The 21,076-nt window shown below is 40.7% G+C and overlaps 1 protein-coding gene across 8 annotated transcripts in view; it reads left to right on the top strand.

Moving 5' to 3' along the window:
* Window positions 1–21,076, top strand: part of FRY (FRY microtubule binding protein) — a 348,688-nt gene that overhangs the window by 245,597 nt on the left and 82,015 nt on the right. For all 8 annotated transcript variants that reach the window (XM_045869273.3, XM_054506292.1, XM_064586228.1 and 5 more), the window contains 7 exons: window positions 143–297; window positions 8,457–8,556; window positions 8,837–9,008; window positions 15,341–15,597; window positions 16,069–16,215; window positions 17,468–17,636; window positions 19,944–20,034. In XM_045869273.3, coding sequence (XP_045725229.1) covers window positions 143–297; window positions 8,457–8,556; window positions 8,837–9,008; window positions 15,341–15,597; window positions 16,069–16,215; window positions 17,468–17,636; window positions 19,944–20,034 — 1,091 coding nt within the window. The remainder of the gene's footprint in view (window positions 1–142; window positions 298–8,456; window positions 8,557–8,836; window positions 9,009–15,340; window positions 15,598–16,068; window positions 16,216–17,467; window positions 17,637–19,943; window positions 20,035–21,076) is intronic.

Raw genomic sequence — 21,076 nt, 5'->3', positions numbered from 1 at the left:
TAAAATCTTAAAAAAAATTAAGATGAATACTCTGTCTCCACTTTCATTTTCCCCAGTTTATGTTGGCTAAGCATGATTTTGTGTCTTTCCCTGGAATAACTTTTCATTAAACATGAATAATTGCTTTCCTCCATGTATTCAGGTTCATCAACTTGGCTGTGAAGTCGTCATCTTGCTATTGGAACTTAATCCCGACCAAATTAATCTTTTTAATTGGGCAATTGACCGATGCTACACAGGTTCCTACCAGCTTGCATCTGGCTGCTTCAAAGCCATAGCAACTGTGTGTGGAAGCAGGTATGAATCCTTGTAAGTGAAAGGTTTTTAAGTGGCAAGTACAATGAAAGTTGCTCTTCATGATACGAATATGTGAGGGCTGACGGTTTTGCAATTATCTGAGCAGAGTAAATTCTAAAGAAATACACAATGGCCAATATTTCCCCAGCAGATAGACCACTCCCTATAAGTCTGCAGCTACAATGATTTTTCTCATTCTCCTGAAGAATGATTTGTCCTTATAGCATCCTTCTTATTAATTGCCCGGAAGTTCACAGGAACGAATACGAGCAGGATTTGAAAATGATAAAGAAGGTACATTAAAGGAATTAAAGGAATTTCTAGAAATGTTTGTGACAGGTGTGAACTGTAAGCCCTTTAGCCATCCTGAGACCAAACTAAACCCAGGAAGCAATGTAAGAATGTTACATTGCTCTATTAAAAAAAAAAAGTAATGGCCACCTGGGTGGCTCAGTCGGTTAAGCATCTGCCTTCGGCTCAGGTCATGATCCCAGGGTCCTGGGACTGAGCCCTGCATTGGACTTCCTGCTCAGTAGGAAGTCTGCTTCTCCCGCTACCCTTCCCACGAGCAGGGGGGGCTCGTGCTCTCTATTTCTCTCTCTCTCTCTTAGACTCAAATAAAATCTTTAAAAAAAAAAAAAAAAGGTAAAAGGGGGTGCCTGGGTAGCTCAGTTGGTTAGGCATCTAACTCTTGATCTCAGCTCAGGTCTTGATCTCAGGGTTGTGAGTTCAAGCATTGGGCTCCACCACTGGGTATGGGTCCTACTTAAAAAAAAAATTTTTTTTTTAAGTTACATCTCTCTTGCCCAAAACTTCAGAAAGGAAGAAAAGAAAATGTGACACCCTGGGTTCCATAGATTACACTTATAAAACCACACTCTCTAGTTATGTAAATTAGCCCCTCAGTGAAGTCATGTAGCACTGTAATTTATTGAGTGAAATAATTTCACTATTTCACTGAAATAATTTCATAGCCAAAATGAAAGGGTTAATGAAGACTGCAAAGTGCATAAGCTATTCCCAAGAAAGAGCTTATGTATTGGAAACTGAGAGAAGGCAGCTCAAGTTTATTTTTGAAAAGACTCATATAGACTATTGATTTTTCCTTTTTAATTAAATGTTGAATTTTAAATAGCTACCTTGAGCTACCGGATGAAGGGAATAAAGTGAATGAGCTTTAAATTCTGACCTATTACAACCTATTCTGTTCTAAATTAATAGGAACAGAATATTAGAAGACCTCTACTTTCAATAAACCTAAAATGAACATGCTATTTCAAGAGAGAGGTTTTTCTTTAAAATTTTTAGCTTTCATTTTTAAAGACAGTAGATAACATTTCACATCTAAAGCTTACATTTTCTATAATCTTAATAGTAGAATGTTTATTATACATTTTAATCTCAGTAAAAGTTACAGCAGATGAATATAAACTGTCCAGTTTGCCATCATTTTATTTCATGATGTTAACATTATGAAATGATAGTTATACCTATAGAATATTACCAAAATAGCAAATTTTTTTGCAAAAATCTTTCTCCAGAGTGCGTTTTTATTTTCAGATATTTTGATATTTTAAAAATAAATTTGTTCACATGACTCTTTGATTTTGAAAATATAGAATATGACTTGGACCCTAGATCCCTTTGACAAAAATTAAAACAAAGAAGTTTCCTCTCTTTGCTGCCTTTCTCCCAGTGAACTCGATGTGAACTGTCCTAGTCAAATTTATTTCATTGCATGGCCATCTCATAAAATATTGTACTGCATTCCTCTGGGTGAATCTAGGTATTTTCCCTTAGAGGGAATGTCTATGAATTTATGTCTATGAATTTAGCAATATAATCTGAATTTCAGTAATATCTCCAGTCACAAAAATATTAAATCATAAAACTCCCCATATTTAGATTTTTTAAAGATATTATTCCAAACTATTCTGCTTTCTTAGACAAATATTGCAGATCAACTTAGGTTCATGACCCTCATGTATCGGGCAGGAAGGTTCGAGGGCCAGACATCGACATGGCCACAACCTGTCCGCCAAGAGACTAGCCAACCCTTCTGTCATTTGTCACCACGGAGCATGTTCAGAATTTAAAATTTCAGCTGTGGCTTAAATTTGCTCTCTCTCCTCATAAATTCTCAGTCTGCATAGTCTGGATAAGCCTTGGGATTTGTTCAAACAATCTTTGTACTTACATTTTCAGTACTTTTTTTGAAAGCAATTCCGGTGTTTTAGCTTTTGCTTTGTTTTCCACAAGTTTGCTCCTAAAAACACCTAACCACCTTCTGTTATGAAATAATATGTTCCTGAAAACTCATGCCTAAACTGGGTCGTATTTTAACTTTCTCAAACAAATTATCTGTACAGTAACTCCTACAAGTCATATTCTAAAGTGAAGAATCTTTCTTGTAAAGAATTATCTCCTCCTTTTCAAATAGAAATGAACATATGCTGGATTTTTTTTATAGGAATATGGCAGTTTATTACCAGACTCATTTATTAAGGAACCATTTACAATTACTATAAAATACATTTAAAAAATTGAACATTTAAAAAAATGATCCTGAATAAAACTTTCTACTTTTGGTTTTAGAAGAGGGAATTAGCCATTTTTGCATAGTTTAAATATCAATCCCTTTATTCATCAGCTGTGATAATGAAAAAAAAATAGTTCTCTATGTTCTTTTTTTGTTTCTTTTATTTCTATAGAGGACTCTGTGTGTGTGTGCATGCGTGTGTGTGTGTGTGTGTGTTGTGAACTTGGTGGAATCTAATCAAAACTGAATGTAACTATAACTCTGATATATCCAGTGATATTGAGAGATTTGGAAGTCAGTGTGGATCTCAAATAGGACCAGGAGAAGTGAGGATAAAAGTAGAAAGTGATGGTAGAACTGGTAATATTAATTTTGAAGAATTTTTTTATAAAATATATCTTATATTTGATTAAAAGCTATTAAGTGCAGCTCAGTACTATAATTAAACACAAAAGGAAATAGCTCACCTGTCAGGCAGCATTAATTCAAATACTGTTTGATTTCTGTGTGTCTTCTTATTAACTTCCTCTCAACTCCAAATTATATCAGTACAGAACAGATAAAGAAATTGAGAAAGAGATTAAATGGATATCCAACATTCTATCAAGGTAAATAGTATGCTTTATATTAAAAGTGTAGGCCATTTCCAGCTAGTGGCTTAACTCAACAAAATTCTCTTCACATTTAATTAAATACTTGAGAGTTCTATTGTTTTTACTCTTATCCTCCAACATACTACTACTATGTATTTAGTAAGTGTTTAAGAATTACATATAAGGCCAAAGTTTTAATTTATATTTTGTTGGGTTTATTTTGGGAGGTGGTTTTTGTTGCCATTGCTGTTTGTATGTTTTGCCTTAAGCTAACTTCTTATAATCTTTCCCAATTTAAATCAGCCCCAGCAAACTTGAATTATTACAAGTAGATGTCCCACATGTCTTAAGGAAATATCATCTATATATTACCAAGGAAGACAAGGGAAGCTTATGATTCATGAATCCTAATCACACTCCCTAGCTGGTGATGCATAACCTCATTTGGTTTTGCCAGTCAGCTGGAGATTTCAAGAGAGCACAGAGTTTAGGAATCTGGGCTCAGGAAATGTGCTGTCTTGAGCTTGAATTTAGCTCTGCCTCTAATCAAGCTGTGTGCTCCTGAGCAAGTTACTATAAACACTTACTGATTTGTAAAATGGGAACACTAGTATGATTAGGTTAAACCAATTAACCTAATGATTAAATTAAACCAATCTTTCCTTTTAATATGGTACATGGTAGCCTCAGAAATTGCAACCATGTACAGAAATGCATGCAGGATATTTACTACTGTATTTTAAAACAGTGAAAAACAACCTCAAGTCTGTTAATAGGGGAATGAGTAAATATGGCATTTCTAATCAAGTCCTTAAAAATAGATTTAGGGTGCCTGGGTGGCTCAGCTGGTTAAGCGACTGCCTGCGGCTCAGGTCATGATCCTGGAGTCCCAGGATCGAGTCCCGCATCAGGCTCCCTGCTCGGCAGGGAGTCTGCTTCTCTCTCTGAACCTCCCTCCTCTCATGCTCTCTCTCTCTTTCTCTCTCTCAAATAAATAAATAAATAAATAAAATCTTTAAAAAAATAGATTTATATATCTGAACATGAGAATATCTGTAAAATATGAATCCAATTTCTTGACCTAAGGCCTAGCACATAGTAGGCACTCTGTAAACACTTACTATTCAATAGCTATTGGAAGTAGAAAGCTATGGTGTAATCCCCTCTATCAACTAATGAAATCTGTTTCTCTCCAGAATACCTCAAAGTCACCCTGAGCTCTGTCATTCCATTTTATATAAGCCAGAGCTAGTGGGTTTCCCAAATTCTTCAAAACCTCCTCTCTTCTAGACTAAAAAAAAAAAAAAAAGTCTTATTTTTTGTTTGCTTTCTGAATTACATCTGCCTGTTGTATTTATTTTATGATTTGATTTTTATTCCAAATGATCACAGCTGTCTTTATCTTTTACCCTTCCATGGCCTGCATTGAATAATTTAATACTGAAAGGTGTAAGATTTTGTTTCTAAGCCTATTTTAACCATCTAAGTACAGATGTTTTATTTGTACTCCTTCACTCTTTTGAGATCTAATTTTTCACTTCTCTGGACTTCTTTCATTTTCTGTATCTGTGTTATTTCTTTCAGTGTTGTTCTCCATAAAGTCCATGGTTCAGTCCTAAGCAGCTAATTGAATGCACTAATTACATAGTCCAGTGCACGGCCCTGCATAGGAGGGAGGCCTTGTCTTCCCTTTTCCTGCCTTTAAAAATCCCCAATGATCCAGCAATATTTGTCAGTGTCCTTTTCTTTTTCTTCAAGCTTTTATTTAAATTCCAGTTAGTATTCTTTTATATAAAAATGCATATGTGTTAAATCTCCGTGTTAGAGACAGCAGCGTAGGTAAGATATCTCTGCCGCCGTGGGGCTCCTGGAGTGTCCTTTCTACCTTCCCAGTCCATTCCGGATGCTACAGTTTGTTAGATTCCCAAGTTAGACTGGCTATGAAATGTACTGTTGTGGGCTGTCCAGGAGGCTGATAGCACTGTGGATAAGTCCATTCTTTGGAGTCAGACTTACCCAGGATACAGTCTAGGCTCTACTCCTTGTACATGAACTTGGTCAAGTACTTAATGTCTCTAAGCCTGTAAGCTTGTCAGGAAGATAAAATAACAAATCTACGTAAAGGCCTTGGCAGAGTAACCAGCACAAAATAGGCAAGTCATAACATAAATGTTACCCATCGTTCTTCATTATCCTCACCACAGCATGTAGGAGGTTTCCCTCGCTTCTCATCTGACAAATCAACCACATGCTTTTTTGTTCATTTAAATGTAAAAGTTCTAGGGACGCCTGGCTCAGTCAGTTAAACATCTGCCTTCAGCTCAGTTCATGATCCCAGCGTGCTAGGATCAAGTCCCACATTGGGCTCCTTGCTCAGCGGAGAGCCTGCTTCTCCTTCTGCCTGCCTCACCCCTGACAAATAAATAAAATCTTTAAAAAATAATAAAATTAAATTAAAAAATAAAAGTTCCAGAGAAGTAATCATTTTGGAGTGCAAATTAGTAAAGCCATTTTGGAGGGCAATGTGGCAATATCTACCAAAATTTTAATTGCGCCCTTTAACCCTGCATCACCTCTTCTAGAAATCTGTTCTAAAGAAATAACATTTGGTGTTATAACAGTGAAAAACATTTTAACTATGAAAAAAAATGAAAATAACCTTTAAATGACTGTTAATACAGGCCTAAGGCTGGATTTCTCAGGAAACAGACTCCCGGGGTGGAGATCTGAGTACAGGATGTTAATTAAGGAATGCCCTTGGGGTCAACATCTATGGGGAAGTGAAGGAAGTAGGACTGGGCAGAAGAAAAGAGACCTCAACTAGTCCCACAGGGGCTACTGCTGGGTATGGGCATGTCCTTGACCTGGGCAAATTTCTTTGGCTGAAGGCAATTCCCAGAGAGGGATTCAGCCAGAGGTCTCAGCCTCTAACACTAGTTGGAGGATTGAGTGCCTCAGTCCTGAAAGGGGGATCCAGGTGGCACACCACAGCATCTGCTATAAAATTGGTTTATTTGTGGTGCCATACTATGGAATACTGTGCAGCCATTAAGAAGACTGGGGTAAGCCTCATTCACTGAAAAAGCTCACCTCCAAACAATACCCATGGGTAGTATAATCACATTTGTGTTGACAATGTGTGTAAGGGAAGGGTACTTATTTATACACATACTTAGAAAAGGGTGGTTGCCTCTAACAGTTGGGAGAGTGAAAGGAAGTGGATACTTCCACATTTTATTCTATACACTTAACCTACAGCCAGCACCAGCTCACCAACCGTGTGAGTGAACCTCCTTCAGAATAGATCCTCTGGCCCTATGCATTGCTTGAACGTTTTTTTTAAAAAAAGTTGTATTCATGTATTACTAGAAAGATAAAAGATTAAATTTGATTAATGTCAAAAATGAAAACCATCCTTTTTCGTGTATTTAACAAATGCTCACTCTAATCTCTGATTAAACTTACTGTAAGATGGGCATGTATTCATAATAGTATTATGCCTTTCTAGAAGGGTGATTTTTCAAAAACAGAACTTAGACAATTGTAATTATATTAGAGAATCAAAAAAGGAACCCACAAGAAAATAATGTGTTTTTTTCACCTCCAAGCCATCTTCTGCTTTCTGAAGTTTGCCTCAAAATAAATATCAGTTACTCACTACCTATGGACCGGACCATTCCCTAATTGTTTATCTCACCAAGAGTTTTCTATTTATGACCTCTTTTCCACTATAAGAAAAAAACAAACATTTTAAAAAATCATCTTTAAGGAGTATTATATAGCAAGAAAGGAAAATGAATTTAAGTTCCATATTCCATTTGATTATACTGTAATATCCCTATTACACACATTCCATTTGATTATACTGTTAGTTGGCTGGGTTCCTACTCCCCATCCCATGCATGCAATCAATTACCAAATCATGCCAATGTTATCTCCTTAGTGTTTTTCATCACTTATCCCCTCCTTTCTGTCTCTTCCATTCCTGCCCTAATTCAAACCCTCATCAGCTCCCCTTTGGTGTATTGTAACAGCTCCCAATATTGACCCCCCCCCACAAGCCCCTTCTCCGCAGAGCACTCAGAGTGCTTCTTCAAAAGTGATGTCATTGCCTAACTCCCCCACTGCAAATCCTGTAGGATCTCCTTAATTTTTAGGATGAAGTCCATAAGCTGGTTATCTTCTGAACCCACCTATCACCCTAGTCCCATCTTGTGTTCCTCCACTAATTCTTTCACTCAGTCTGCTACACAGAGATTCTTTCCTTTACAGAAGGGATCTTGCTGTTTCATTCTTGTCATCTTTCAAAATGCAGTTGTCTCTGCCTAGAACACTCCCCCATGTTACCCTTTCCATGGCCTGGCTAATGTCTCCTGGTTCTGCAAATCTCCGTTTACTTGTTTCCCCCTTGGAAAAGCCTTCTCTCACCCCATGTGTGGTGTAGGTGTCCCTCATTAGGATTCTGTAGCATGCTGTGGCTCCTGTCATCATAACTAGACTGTATAGATTATCTCCCTAACTCTACAGTAAGTCTGCCTTAGAGGAAGCAGCCAGTAAGTAAGTAAGTAAGTAAGGCTTACAGTACTTACAGTACTTACAGTACTTAGTATCATCAGTACTGTGCAGTTGTTCTGGTATATGTTTGGTGCTTACAACGTTTAGATGGACTGAATGAAAATATTAAATCAGTGAGCTACTGAGAAATGTAAACATATCATCTTCTGTTCTTTCCATTTTTATTTGGTTTTCATTAAAATCTATTTACATTAGATTTTTGTGTGTTCATTTATCCTGGTGCAACAATATTCAATTTTAAACAAAAACAGAGCTATTTCTCTTCTTCTAATAAACAGCAAAAGAATGGGGAGGAGGGGCAATGCCAAATGGGCATGAAAATATCATTAGTAAGTGTCTCTGAGGTCAGTCGCCATCTAGAATTTTGAGAGGTAATGATTTATCAAGATGACTAACCAGACTGTCTTAAAAACTATGCTGTTTTTTGTTTGTGTGTGTGTGTTTTGTTTTAGGAATTATCCCTTTGACATAGTGACATTGTTGAACCTTGTTCTATTCAAGGCCTCTGACACCAACAGAGAGATTTATGAAATCTCCATGCAGCTCATGCAGGCACGTATCATTTACTTACATAGAAACTTCGGAAAGAGGGTGGTTGATACCCGGATGCCTGCTTATTCCTATATATCTCTGGTGGGGCTATAGAGGAGTGAGAAGACAGTTACATAACCTTCTCTAAACACAGGAACTAACTGATGCTTTACCTTGAATACTATATTAAAATATGCATTCATTACTTTTGTTACCATGAAACTTGATGAAACATAAATCCTCCTGAGTCAGCCAGCCGATGTTTCTTCATGCCGTTTCTCCCTTTCCTACCTCTCTGTAGATCCTTGAAGCCAAGCTCTTCGTGTACTCGAAGAAAGTAGCTGAACAGAGACCCGGCAGTATTCTCTACGGAACACATGGCCCTTTGCCACCCCTGTACAGTCTGTCACTAGCGCTCCTGTCATGTGAACTGGCCAGGATGTACCCCGAGCTCACCCTCCCACTCTTCTCAGGTACCATGCAAGGACACGTGTGACCATTTCTGCACAGAGTTATCTCCCTTTTATTTTATTTTATTTTTTTTTAAGATTTTATTTATTCATTTATTTGAGAGAGTGAGAGAGAGAGAGCACATGATGGGGGGAGGGTCAGAGGGAGAAGCAGACTCCCTGCTGAGCAGGGAGCCCGATGCGGGACTCAATCCCGGGACTCCAGGATCATGACCTGAGCCTAAGGCAGCCACTTAACCATAGGCGCCCTCCCTTTTATTTTATTTTTTACAAGAGAACAAATCTACGTTTTTACCTATTTACTTTTCAGCAAGTTTAAATCCTTGAGGGGTACAACGTCACATGGACTCTGTGTCCAACAGCCTTAGCAGGAAGGTTGCTTCAGAATTTGGCACAAACCGTGCAGCTGTTTCCATGAGCCAGAGTTCCCTTTCCCCAGATTATTCTGGTTTTATTTGGTTTGCCACTAGGAGTCACTGTGTGGTTCTTTGCTTTGTACATATAAGAGTATCTCTTGCCTAGATAGAATTCGGTTTCACCTCAAGCGTAAACATCTTCAATTGGGAGAAGAGCTGTGTGTGTTCCTTCTGGTTCCAGAGACCCCTGTTATAGCCAGCAAAAATGGAAAATGGCCTTGGACCACAGCCTTCCAGATACGTTTGTTATTTTAGGAGTGCTGTTACCAGCAGGCTTCCACAGGCTTCAAGATGGTGGAAAGAGAATGAGGAGGCCGTAATTTTCCTTCTTCAAGTCTAGTGTCATTTTAGAGTCAAAATTATTGATGCTAAATTTGTAGATCACAATTGCTTTGGACTAACTTCACTTACATATATAAGGCAATTCTGGAATATATTTAAATATAAAAAGTGTGTTTATCTAAAATAAACATAGGACAAATGCAGAGATGCTTAGATTAGTCATAATCCTTCTATATACCTTATGTGTGTAAAATTTCCCAAATAAATTAAGTATGCGTGGTATAACTTCTAATACATATAATTGCTGCAAGTTGTTTTTGGTGGTGATGGTGATGGTGTTTTGTACCTTCTATGTTGCTACATTCATGGGTTGTTGAGAGTTTAGATTTTTAGCACATCTTTGCAAGTAGTCTTTGTGAGTAATTTTTGTGAAAACCCACCTTTAAAGAATTACATTTGTTGATTAACTTCCTGCGTAAGGAGCACCTTGCCAAGAGGCTGATTTTGGTCTCTCAGTTGGTCCTCTTTTTCCATCTATGTTACCAGGGCCTTCGTCCAGATCCCCTTCAGTCCCCCCACCCCACCCCTGTCCCAACATCCCCTGCCTGCAGTCCTCAACCCTGCAATCCACCCACTACTCAAAACCAAATATGCACAGCACTTCTCCGCTCAAACTTCTCTGCCCAGCTGTCCTAAAAATAACTGCTGATAATAACAGTTTCCATCCATTGAGTGGCCTATACTAGGCACTTTATGTACACTTCATTTATCCTTTGATTTCTGCAACCCCATGAGTAGTGGTTAGAAATGAGACTCTGGGCTTGACAGCCTGGGTCCATCCCTGGCCCTGCCATTCCCTGGCTGTTTGACCTCGGGCAAGTCATGGAACCTCTAAATTCCATGTCCTTATCTGCAATAGTAACTACCCCAGAGGGTGCAAGGATTAGAACAAGCTGATAAACCCAAACAGTTAGCCTAGGGCTGGTGTGGAATTACCACCACCACCACTGTAATACCCTTGCTATTTTACAGATGAGATACTAAGGCTTAGAGACATTAAATAATAGGAACTCTTTCACCAATTAAAAAAAAAACCTCCTCTTCCAAACTTGTTTTCCAAACCTTTTCATCCAAGAACCTTCTACTACCATCTCACTTGACCTTTTATGTGCCAGGCCCTTTTGTCAATCCTTGCTTCTGTGCATGCTCTTCCCTTTGCCAGAAATGGCCCTTCTCTCCTTCTCCCTAACTCCAGTCTTCCTTAAGACCTAACTGAAAATCTGGGGCACCTAGGTGGCTCAGTCAGTTAAGCATCCGGCTCTTGGTTTCTGCTCAGGTCATGATCTAAGGTCATGAGATCAAGCCCCGAGTTGGGCTCCATGCTCAGAGGAGAGTCTGCTTAAGATTCTCTCTCCCTCTGCCCCTCCCCCATCAAATAAATAAATAAATCTTTAAAAAAAAAAAAAAAGATAGACAATACCAAGGGTGTCTGGCTGGCTCAGTCAGAAGAGCATGTGACTCTTGATCTTGGAGTCATGAGTTCAAGCCCCAAGTTAAGTGAAAATCTCTCCATCTATCTGCAACAGAATTAGTCACATCCTTGCCTCATGCCTGAAACAATGGGGGGACTCCAGAAAAGCCTTCTTGATAAACTAGTAGTTCTCTTCTTGGAAAACTAAAATCTATTTCTATTCCTGTCAACCAAGATTTGAGTACCACCTCCATGCCAAGTACTGTGCTTAGGTCCTAGGAACACAGATGCGAATAAAACAGTCTCTCTCTCATCAATGGGTCATAATCTAGTAATAAGGAAAGATGTGCAGTCATATGGTTATGATACAGAGCAGCAAGTATAATTTAAAAAAGCACATTCTGTGTATGAGATAGAAGATAAGGGGATAATCAATTATTGGGCCAAGAATATCAGGCAAGACCTCCTAGAGAAGTTGGTGTCTGAGCTGCAGTTGGAAAGAGGAGTAGAAATTTGCAAAGCAGACAAGTAGTTGACATTACAGTTGGCAAGTAGATGGGTATTACAGACCAAGGAAAGAGCACGTGGGTTGACTTAGAGGTATAAAATAACATGCTGCGTTCGAGAGATTATGTAGTGGTCAGTTTGGCTACTACAACATGCAGGGATGAGGGAAAGCTAGAGATGGTCATGGACAGACAGAGAGGCAGAAGTCAAGTCTTGGAAGGCTTTGTATTATTGTATTGTACCCTAAGGAGTTTATAGGACAGTGATCTCTAGGTGCTCCTGAAACCCCTCAGAGCCCTGGGAACAGGAAGGGCATCCAACAAGCTGCTTGGGTTCTGAAAGCCACTGATCAGTTTCAAACAAGAGGCAGGGACAAGAGCAGAATGCATTTTAGAAAGACTGTGTGTGAAGGATGGATAAAAGAACATCCAGTCTAAAGAGAGAGGATCTGTTGAGAAACAATGACAGTGGTCCACGGAGGAAATTATGAAGGCCTGAACTAAGACAGCCCCGTGAGAGTAGAAAGGGGAGACCAGAGTCAAGAGCTTCCAGGCAGGGTACACAGAAGGGAGTCCCTGGTACGATATCTGGGAGGTAGGGGGTGATAGCCCCACCTCAAGAGCCAATCCAGAGAAATGGGAAGGCTAAGGACAAAGCAGAGATCCTGAGCTCAGCTTGGGATATTGAATGTAGGTGTCTGTCAGACATCCCTATGTAGAGACAGACTAGAGTCAAGGGCAGACCAGCGCTAGTGACTTATGGAAGAATAGAAGGGGGTAGAACTAAGGAAACAGATGAGATCACGAGTGGAGTGAACACAGAGAGGAAGAACGCACCCAGACACCCAGCTTTCGAGGACTGGGCCCGGGAAGAGTGAGGGAACAGACAGGGATGGAGGCCCATTCAGAGAGGAAGGAGAACACCTAGAAGGTGGGCGTCATGGAAACCTAGAGAAGAAAGGATTTTGGAGGAATGAGTGAGCAGTCCACAGCCTTGACTGGATCAGAGAGCTCCCAGGAGATACGATCTAAGCATCACCCTCTGGACCTCACAGTTCACAGTTCACAATTATTGGTAACTGTCAATAGTTTCTGCAGAGAAAGTGCAGTAGAAGCCACATCTCAGTGGCTTGGCTGAGAAAGAAGGAAAAGGAGAGGATGGAGCTACAGTGGGATGCAGAGTCTGAGGGTGAGCAGGGGATTTGAGCTTGTTGTTTGGCTGAGGAGAAGCTGGTAGCAGGCTGGACAACTCAGGGAAGAGGAGGTAAATAGTACAGAGTGTTCAAGAACAAAAGCTCATGCAGTGAGTGGCACGCAGGTCAAGAATTGACCTTTGGGCTATTTTGATTTATGAGGAATAACTTGTTTAAAATAACATGGACAGGGGCGCCTGGGTGGCTCAGTTGGTTAAGCGACTGCCTTCGGCTCAGGTCATGATCCTGGAGTCCCGGGATCGAGTCCCGCATGGGCTCCCTGCTCGGCAGGGAGTCTGCTTCTCCCTCTGACCCTCTCCCCTCTCATGCTCTCTGTCTCTCATTCTCTCTCTCGCAAATAAATAAATAAAATCTTTAAAAAAAAAAAAATAAATAAAATAACATGGACAAAGGAGGAGGCTATAGAGATTTTCTAGCTCTTGTTTTCACTGCTTCTACTACTAAAAACCCTGTGGTGAGATTTTTATTGCCTGTAATGTCAGATAGGTTAATTCCTTGGAAGTAGCCAGGTGAGTTGCACAGGTCACTCCCAGAGGAGCCAGAAACTGTATGGAACAGCCATCTCACATTTTTTTTAATTTGTTGCTGGAGGGGTGAGTGGGGGTTGTTTGCATGCCTGTGGCGTTTTTTCCCCCTTTCCCTTCAGAAAGACCTCTACAATCCTGGCCCTGATTTAGGTGCCTCTCCCCACACACACACCGGTTGGACCTTGCGTCTGACAGACAAGATGTAATAAACATCATAAATAAGCAAATCATGTGATGTGTTAGAAGGCAATCATTGCCTCAAAAAGACCAGAGGTTTTTATGCCACTGTTAAAAAATGTATTTTTAATAGCGGTTGTCCCTCCGATTGGAAGGATTTATTCCCCTCCAAATTCCCGATCCTTTTCTAGCAGAGTTAAAATAGTTCTTTTGCCATAACGTGCCCTGAATCCTTGTAACCAGAAGGCCTTTTCCTCCACCGAACCCCTACAACACTCTGTTTGTTCCTCTTTGTCACTTGCTACCTCGCCCCAGAGTTACCTGTCAACATCACTTGCCTCAGAGCCTCCTCCTCAGGGACACGAACTAAACCTTGAGTCCTTGCTGGCTCCACAGTGCCTAGCACAGTGACTTGCCCCTAGAAAAGGCCCCGTATGTTGAATAAATAAATGTTCTGGGATCTGAAGGATCTGAATATGTGTCATAAAAGTTCATGATATCAGTCATCACATCCCTAAAGTTTAGAAATTAAGTCAGTTTTGAAATTTTGAGCTGTGTGGAACATCACAGCTTAACCCTGATTATTGCGGCCCAGCATTAAATATATTCATATTCTTCAAAATTAAAAAAAATGGTAATTGTAATTTTAGGAAAAGGGCCAAATCAATTAAAGCTACTGTTTCAGAGATCTAGTGGATTATCTTGGTGTAATTCCTGGCATCTTCGTTGTTCTATTGTTTAGCAGCCAAGAGCTCTCCAAATGAGATTACATGCCACGCTGGGTAATAACAAGTGCATCAGACTGAAATTTCGAATTTCCCTTAGGATAAAACCGTTTCTTCTCTAGATGTTAGAAATAAAAGATTACAAGCAGCTTGCAGCATATAAGTAACGCTGTGCTTTTATTTCTATAGAAAGCTTATTCAGATCACAAAATTAAATGCTGCTGACAGTGAAACAAGGCATGAATGCTATCACAGAAAATAAGGGTGAAATCACTGGGCTGAATGTCCAGTTTTACCCTTTTGATTCATTTATTTCATAAAACAAAGTACAGCACTGAGCATGCGCCAGCCACATAGGTGGCAGTTTTCAAGTCGATACCAGGAACGTGAGTCCACATGCTGGAGGCTCACTTCTCAGTTTTACAGCGCAGAGTTCATGGAAGACACTTGGTAAACTATCGGAAGAGTGGAAAGATAATAGTCCTTGTTACAACAGTCCCAACCACTGTTTATTAAGCTCCTCCTGGGTGCCCAGCACTGTGCTGAGCATGTAAGATACCTTATGATCCTATCTCTTAATCCTCACAGTGGCCCAAGGTGGTCCCATTCTACAGATGAGGAGCAGAGAGGTTAAATAACTAACACAGAATTTCCTGCAGCTGGTAGGTAAGAGGAGCTGGGATCTAATCATGTCCTGATTCCGAGCCCCTTGTTTTGTCCGCTCTGATGCGCCTCTTCCATAGCAGTGGATTTGAACTCATGAAGCCTCGCGCCTCACTCCACTTTGACCAAGCCCATGCTTTTCCCGCTGTGCTCTCTGACGACGCTCCACAGAGCGCCAGACGCAAGAGGCTGGAGGACAAGCCTCACTTGTAAGATTTGGAGGCCTTGAGGAGCTGCTGTATGTGAAAATGCCTTGTACACTGAAGTCACTGTTCCATCTGTCTGTTGGTGTTAATAGCTTCATTTATTTCGGTGAGATAACGTACGGCTCTGTGTCACTGCCATTCCCTTTAGAGGTCAGCCAGCGGTTCCCCACAACACACCCAAATGGGCGTCAGATCATGCTCACCTACCTGCTGCCCTGGCTGCACAACATCGAGCTGGTGGACAGCAGGCTCCTCCTCCCGGGGTCAAGCCCCAGCAGCCCAGACGATGATGTCAAGGACCAGGAAGGGGAAGTGACTGCTTCACACGGGCTGAGAGGCAGTGGCTGGGGCTCCCCGGAAGCCACGTCACTGGTCCTGAATAACCTCATGTACATGACGGCCAAGGTAAACTCCGAGGATCCGTGCCTCAGAGCACGGCTCTGTCATCCAGGGAACCCCTGGGTTGATTAAACCCTGTGCTGCCCACTCAGGGCAAGCGGCTCTTACCATGAAGAATCGCACAAATAGGGCATGGAGCGTGGCGATGGGTGCACAGCGATGTGAATGTACTTCAGGCCACTGAACCGTATGCTTGAAAATGGCAAACTTTATGTTATGTGTGTTTTACCACAGTTTTTTAAAGTAATAAAAATAAGAACCCTAACTATTAAAAATCATGACGATAAGTACGTACATTACTGCTTGGTGCATTGTAAGTTGCTGAAAAATGGCATCTGTCTGAAGAATGGCCATGTCTCCCCCTTCTTAGGATTTTGAGATGGCCGTGACCCTTATAACAACTTTTAATCAAGCATTTTGCATCCTGCCATTTTTCCCACACGTCTCCCGGGCTGGTTTTTCTCTTGTGTGTTATAGTACGGCGATGAAGTTCCTGGACCAGAAATGGAAAATGCTTGGAATGCTTTAGCCAACAACGAGAAATGGAGCAACAACCTGAGGATCACCTTGCAGTTCCTGATCAGCCTGTGTGGGGTTAGCAGCGACACGCTTCTCTTGCCCTATGTAAGTGTCCCTCAGACTCTCGGGAGTCACTGCTCCTGTTGGTTGTATTTGCAGCTGCGAGTCAGAATGTGCTCTTGGCGCTGAGTAAAATGGAGATGTCAGATTTCGTCAGTCATGCTCATCTCCCAGGAGCTCATCTACATGTTACATAAAGTGTCCTTCTGCCCCCTGAGAAGCAGGTTACAGTGTCCTAGGGACACCTGTCATCCTCTTTCTAAGCCTTTGGACACAAAAACTTATGAATTAAAGTGGATATTATCCTAACAGCTAGTAAAAGCTGCCTTCTGTAAACAGTAGACCCACTATATAAGAGAAACTCAGTAACACATTGTATTATGACTAATAAAAATGCTTCATGTTTACATCTTGATGCTCTTAAAACAGAATAAAAATGGGGAGTATCCAGGTGTTTCTCTTCAAATGTAAGTGTTAGGAGAGAAATAAGCAGAGAGAAATCTTCCTGAGATACATGATATTTAGTGTTTGTATTTCAAGGTGATCTGATCAATAAAATGACAACATTTTTTAAACCCTAATTCATATATGCAACCGATGAATCATAGAACATTGTATCAAAAACTAATGATGTACTATGTGTTGGTTAACTGAATTTAAATTAAAAAAAAATTTTTTTAATAAATAAAATAAAATAAAATAAAACCCTAACTCAGTTGGCATTTGTGTGCTATTGGTTCTTGTGAGAGATTTTCTTCCTGCCCGCTGTTTTGAACCACCTGAGCCCTACTGCGGCTTCCATGCCTCAGGGTGGATGGTGAGGGCCACAATAAGGTAGAGCTTTAATCCAGACTTATTTTTAAAATTTAAAACCCTACAAACAGCTAAAATTCACTTGTTTCTAGGGGAGTAGAGAAGAGCAGGGGACTGGATTCCTTATTCAAACAAAAATAACTTGCAGCTTTTTCCCATGGTTTGTATAAATAAACTTGTTTCTAGATAAGGCCTTAGCGGGCAAGTTTTCAGCTGAGAGAGAATGCATGTGCCCCAAAGGTAACTTTTGTAAACGTGGCCATTAGGGCAGATAAGGCCTCTAACATGTATTTCTGTCAGACATGCATGTGCAGAGAGGCCAGTTTTAATCCAAACGCTTTGGTTCATGCTAGGAGACCATGAAGCTGAGCTATCAGGATGGTAGCTCTGGGGAGGACGCATTCATGGAAGGGAACAGGTTACAGTCTAGCATTCTTGTGGGCGAGGCTCTGGAAGACATCCCTTACGTTCTGTTTCTTCTCAGATTAAAAAAGTGGCAATCTACTTGTGTCGTAACAACACCATTCAGACCATGGAGGAGCTTCTCTTCGAGCTGCAGCAGACGGAGCCGGTGAATCCCATCGTCCAGCACTGTGACAACCCACCCTTCTACCGCTTCACAGCCAGTAGCAAGGCCTCCGTGGCAGCCTCCGGTAGGGGGAGGGCAGCTGGGTGGACATCTTGTCTTGGATCTCTGGATTTTTCTGTGTGGAGAGCACTGAAGGGATAGGAGTGTGTGTGTGTGTTACTTTTTCTTATTCCTGTGTGAACTTCATTTAAGAGATGGCTTCAGGGGCACCTGGGTGGCTCCATCGGGTAAGCATCTGCCTTCAGCTCAGGTCATGATCCCGGAGTATCGGGATGGAGTCCCGAGTCAGGCTCCCTGCTCCGTGGGAAGTCTGCTTCTCCCTCTCCTCCTGCCCCTCCCCCTGCTCTTGCCTGCGCGTGCATGCTCGCTCTCTCGCTCTTTCTCACTCTCTCAATTAAATAAATAAAGTCTTAAAAAAAAAAAAAGATGGTTTCAGAATAGCTGAGACTCTTTTTTTTTTATCTTCACTGGTTTAATACTATATATAAATTATATTCATAATGATTTTCATATTATCTATTTATTTTCAACCTTCCCAGATTCTTACTCTTTTTTATTTTTATTTTTTTATTTTTTATTTTTTTATTTTTTTATTCTTATATTATCCCCATACATTGCATTATTAGTTTTAGATGTAGTGTTCCATGATTCATTGTTTGTGCATAACACCCAGTGCTCCATGCAGAATGTGCCCTCCTCAATACCCATCACCAGGCTAACCCATCCTCCCACCCCCCTCCCCTCTAGAACCCTCAGTTTGTTTTTCAGAGTCCATCATCTCTCATGGTTCGTCTACCCCTCCAATTTCCCCCCCTTCGTTCTTCCCCTCCTGCTACCTTCTTCTTCTTCTTCTTCTTCTTCTTCTTCTTCTTTTTTTCTTAACATATATTGCATTATTTGTTTCAGAGGTACAGATCTGAGATTCAACAGTCTTGCACAATTCACAGCGCTTACCAGAGCACATACCCTCCCCAGTGTCTATCACCCAGTCACCCCCTCCCTCCCACCCCACCCCCCACTCCAGCAACCCTCAGTTTGTTTCCTGCGATTAAGAATTCCTCATATCAGTGAGGTCATATGATACATGTCTTTCTCTGTTTGACTTATTTCGCTCAGCATAATACCCTCCAGTTCCATCCACGTCATTGCAAATGGCAAGATCTCATTCCTTTTGATGGCTGCATAATATTCCATTGTATATATATACCACATCTTCTTTATCCATTCATCTGTCGATGGACATCTTGGCTCTTTCCACAGTTTGGCTGTTGTGGACATTGCTGCTATAAACACCGGGGTGCACGTACCCTTTCGGATCCCTACTTTTGTATCTTTGGGGTAAATACCCAGTAGTGCAATTGCTGGATCATATGGTAGCTCTATTTTCAACTTTTTGAGGAACCTCCACACTGTTTTCCAGAGTGGCTGCACCAGCTTGCATTCCCACCAACAATGTAGGAGGGTTCCCCTTTCTCTGCATCCCCGCCAACATCTGTCGTTTCCTGACTTGTTAATTTTAGCCACAGAATAGCTGAGACTCTTGAAGGGCCTTACCGGTTTAATGAAATCATTTTGTAAAGGTGACCATCAGTCAGTGACCCAGTTGGTAAGCCATGGAGCTTTGTACTTTAGGCTGATCCCTGGCAGGACACGGCAGTCACTTAGGAATCTCATTTCTGGACCCTCCTTCTATATCTATGCAATTTTCTGGGTTAATAATCTCCCAGAGTTAACTAAAATGCCCCTCAACAGTATTATCACTTTCAATAAATTGGCTTCTCAACAGTATTATCACTTTCAATAAATTGGCTTCTCAGCATCACTTTATGAAATAGATAACATCCTCCTCAAGTTCCTTGAAGCTGGCTTCCCTTTGATTTTCCTAATACCATAACTGCCTTCAAATCTCTCTCCTCCCCTGGTCTCTTATGCCCTCTATTTGCCCTGCACCTACTGCCAGAGCATGTTCTCAAAGAGTATACTGCCCAGGGATCAGAAGCTCTAGGTACTTGGATTTGCTTCACTAACATTAGTTTAATAACTCCTGGACCCGGAAATACTAAAGCATCTAGCAGCAGGGTCAGCCACTGTAAATAAGCTCATTACCTAAGTGGTCAGGAAGAAAGTGTTTCAAGAATGTTGTAGCTGCACTTTATAAGAGAGTTGAGGAATTCGGTTTGACCATAACAGATGTCTGGGATTCTCCCATTTCAGTGGTGCGGGCTTGGAAGTTTGTTTAGAATGTCTGAGATTGTATAGAAGATGTAAGGAATCTTTCAAACATGAGATTTTATAAGCAATCCTTCACTGTAATTACTTGAGACCCGGGCTTAACCCTTCCCCCTACATTTTTTTCTAATCCTACCTCCAGGAACCACCTCCAGCAGCAACACAGTGGTTGCCGGCCAAGACAGTTTCCCAGACGCCGAGGAGAGCAAGATATTGAAAGAATCTGATGAGAGGTTGGTGCACAAATTTGGCTTAATGTCCAGTATAACTTTCAGCAATAGTCTGTACAAAGGCATCAGTAAGAGTTTGTGGTGTTTCATAAATTACACACACACACACACACACACACATTCTTCTTTGCTTTTAGGAACACAAACTGACTCTGATTCTGCTCTGTATATCCCTAAAGATAATGATTTCTCCCTGAGAAAAGCCAGAGAAAAGAAAGATTAAGAGGGATGTCATTCTGGTGGCTGAATCCCACTTACCGCAGGGCTTACTAAAAACCACTGGTGGTTCTGCTAGTGGGCACAGACCATCTGGAATTAGAGGGAATTTCCATGTGAAATTTTCAGATCTGGCTGTGAAATGATTACTTAGAGATTGAGCAGTTGTCTTGAGGTGAGTCCTATGAAACGTCATCATTTTTGTTCTGTCTTTACATGGTCAAATTTGGTTAACCAACAACATTGCCTTTTCCTGCTAAAAGAAGCCTCTAGTCCCTTCACATTAGCTCTTTAATGGTATTTCTCTTGCCCCTTTACATTGTCCAGAAGCTACTCATAAATAAATAAAATCTGCATCACTATTTCCTGTAGTTAATTGTGAAGAGCAGAGAAACAAACAAAAAGAAATAAATAGGACTCAAATTAAAAAATAAAAATTAGATGGGGTGCCTGGGTGGTTCAGTTGGTTAAGCATCCAACCCTTGATTTCGGCTCAGGTCATGACCTCAGGGTCCCGAGATCGAGCCCTGTGTTCAGCCCCGTGCTCAGCAGAGAGTCTACTTAAGGATTCTCTCTTCCTCTCCCTCTGCCTCTCTCCCCACTTGTGCCCTAAATAAATAAATAAATAAATAAATAAATAAATAAATATATAAATAAATAAATTATATATATATATATATATATATAAAATCTTTAAAAAATAAAAACTAGAATGATTCTCATGGTGTCAAAAACTCCTTAGGCTGACAATTTTCTAGTGAAAACTCCCGAGGAGCCGTTTCACTTAAGAAATTAGTAACAAGGATGAGACTCACACAGATTCATAATG

This window comes from Mirounga angustirostris, unplaced genomic scaffold, assembly GCF_029215605.1.
Source record: "Mirounga angustirostris isolate CCGP_5_RB_7025 unplaced genomic scaffold, mMirAng1.0.hap1 SCAF_3, whole genome shotgun sequence".
In the NCBI taxonomy this organism is placed as follows: domain Eukaryota; kingdom Metazoa; phylum Chordata; class Mammalia; order Carnivora; family Phocidae; genus Mirounga; species Mirounga angustirostris.
Note: the sequence above shows the minus strand (reverse complement) of the source record. Positions and strands in the feature narration are given on the sequence as shown.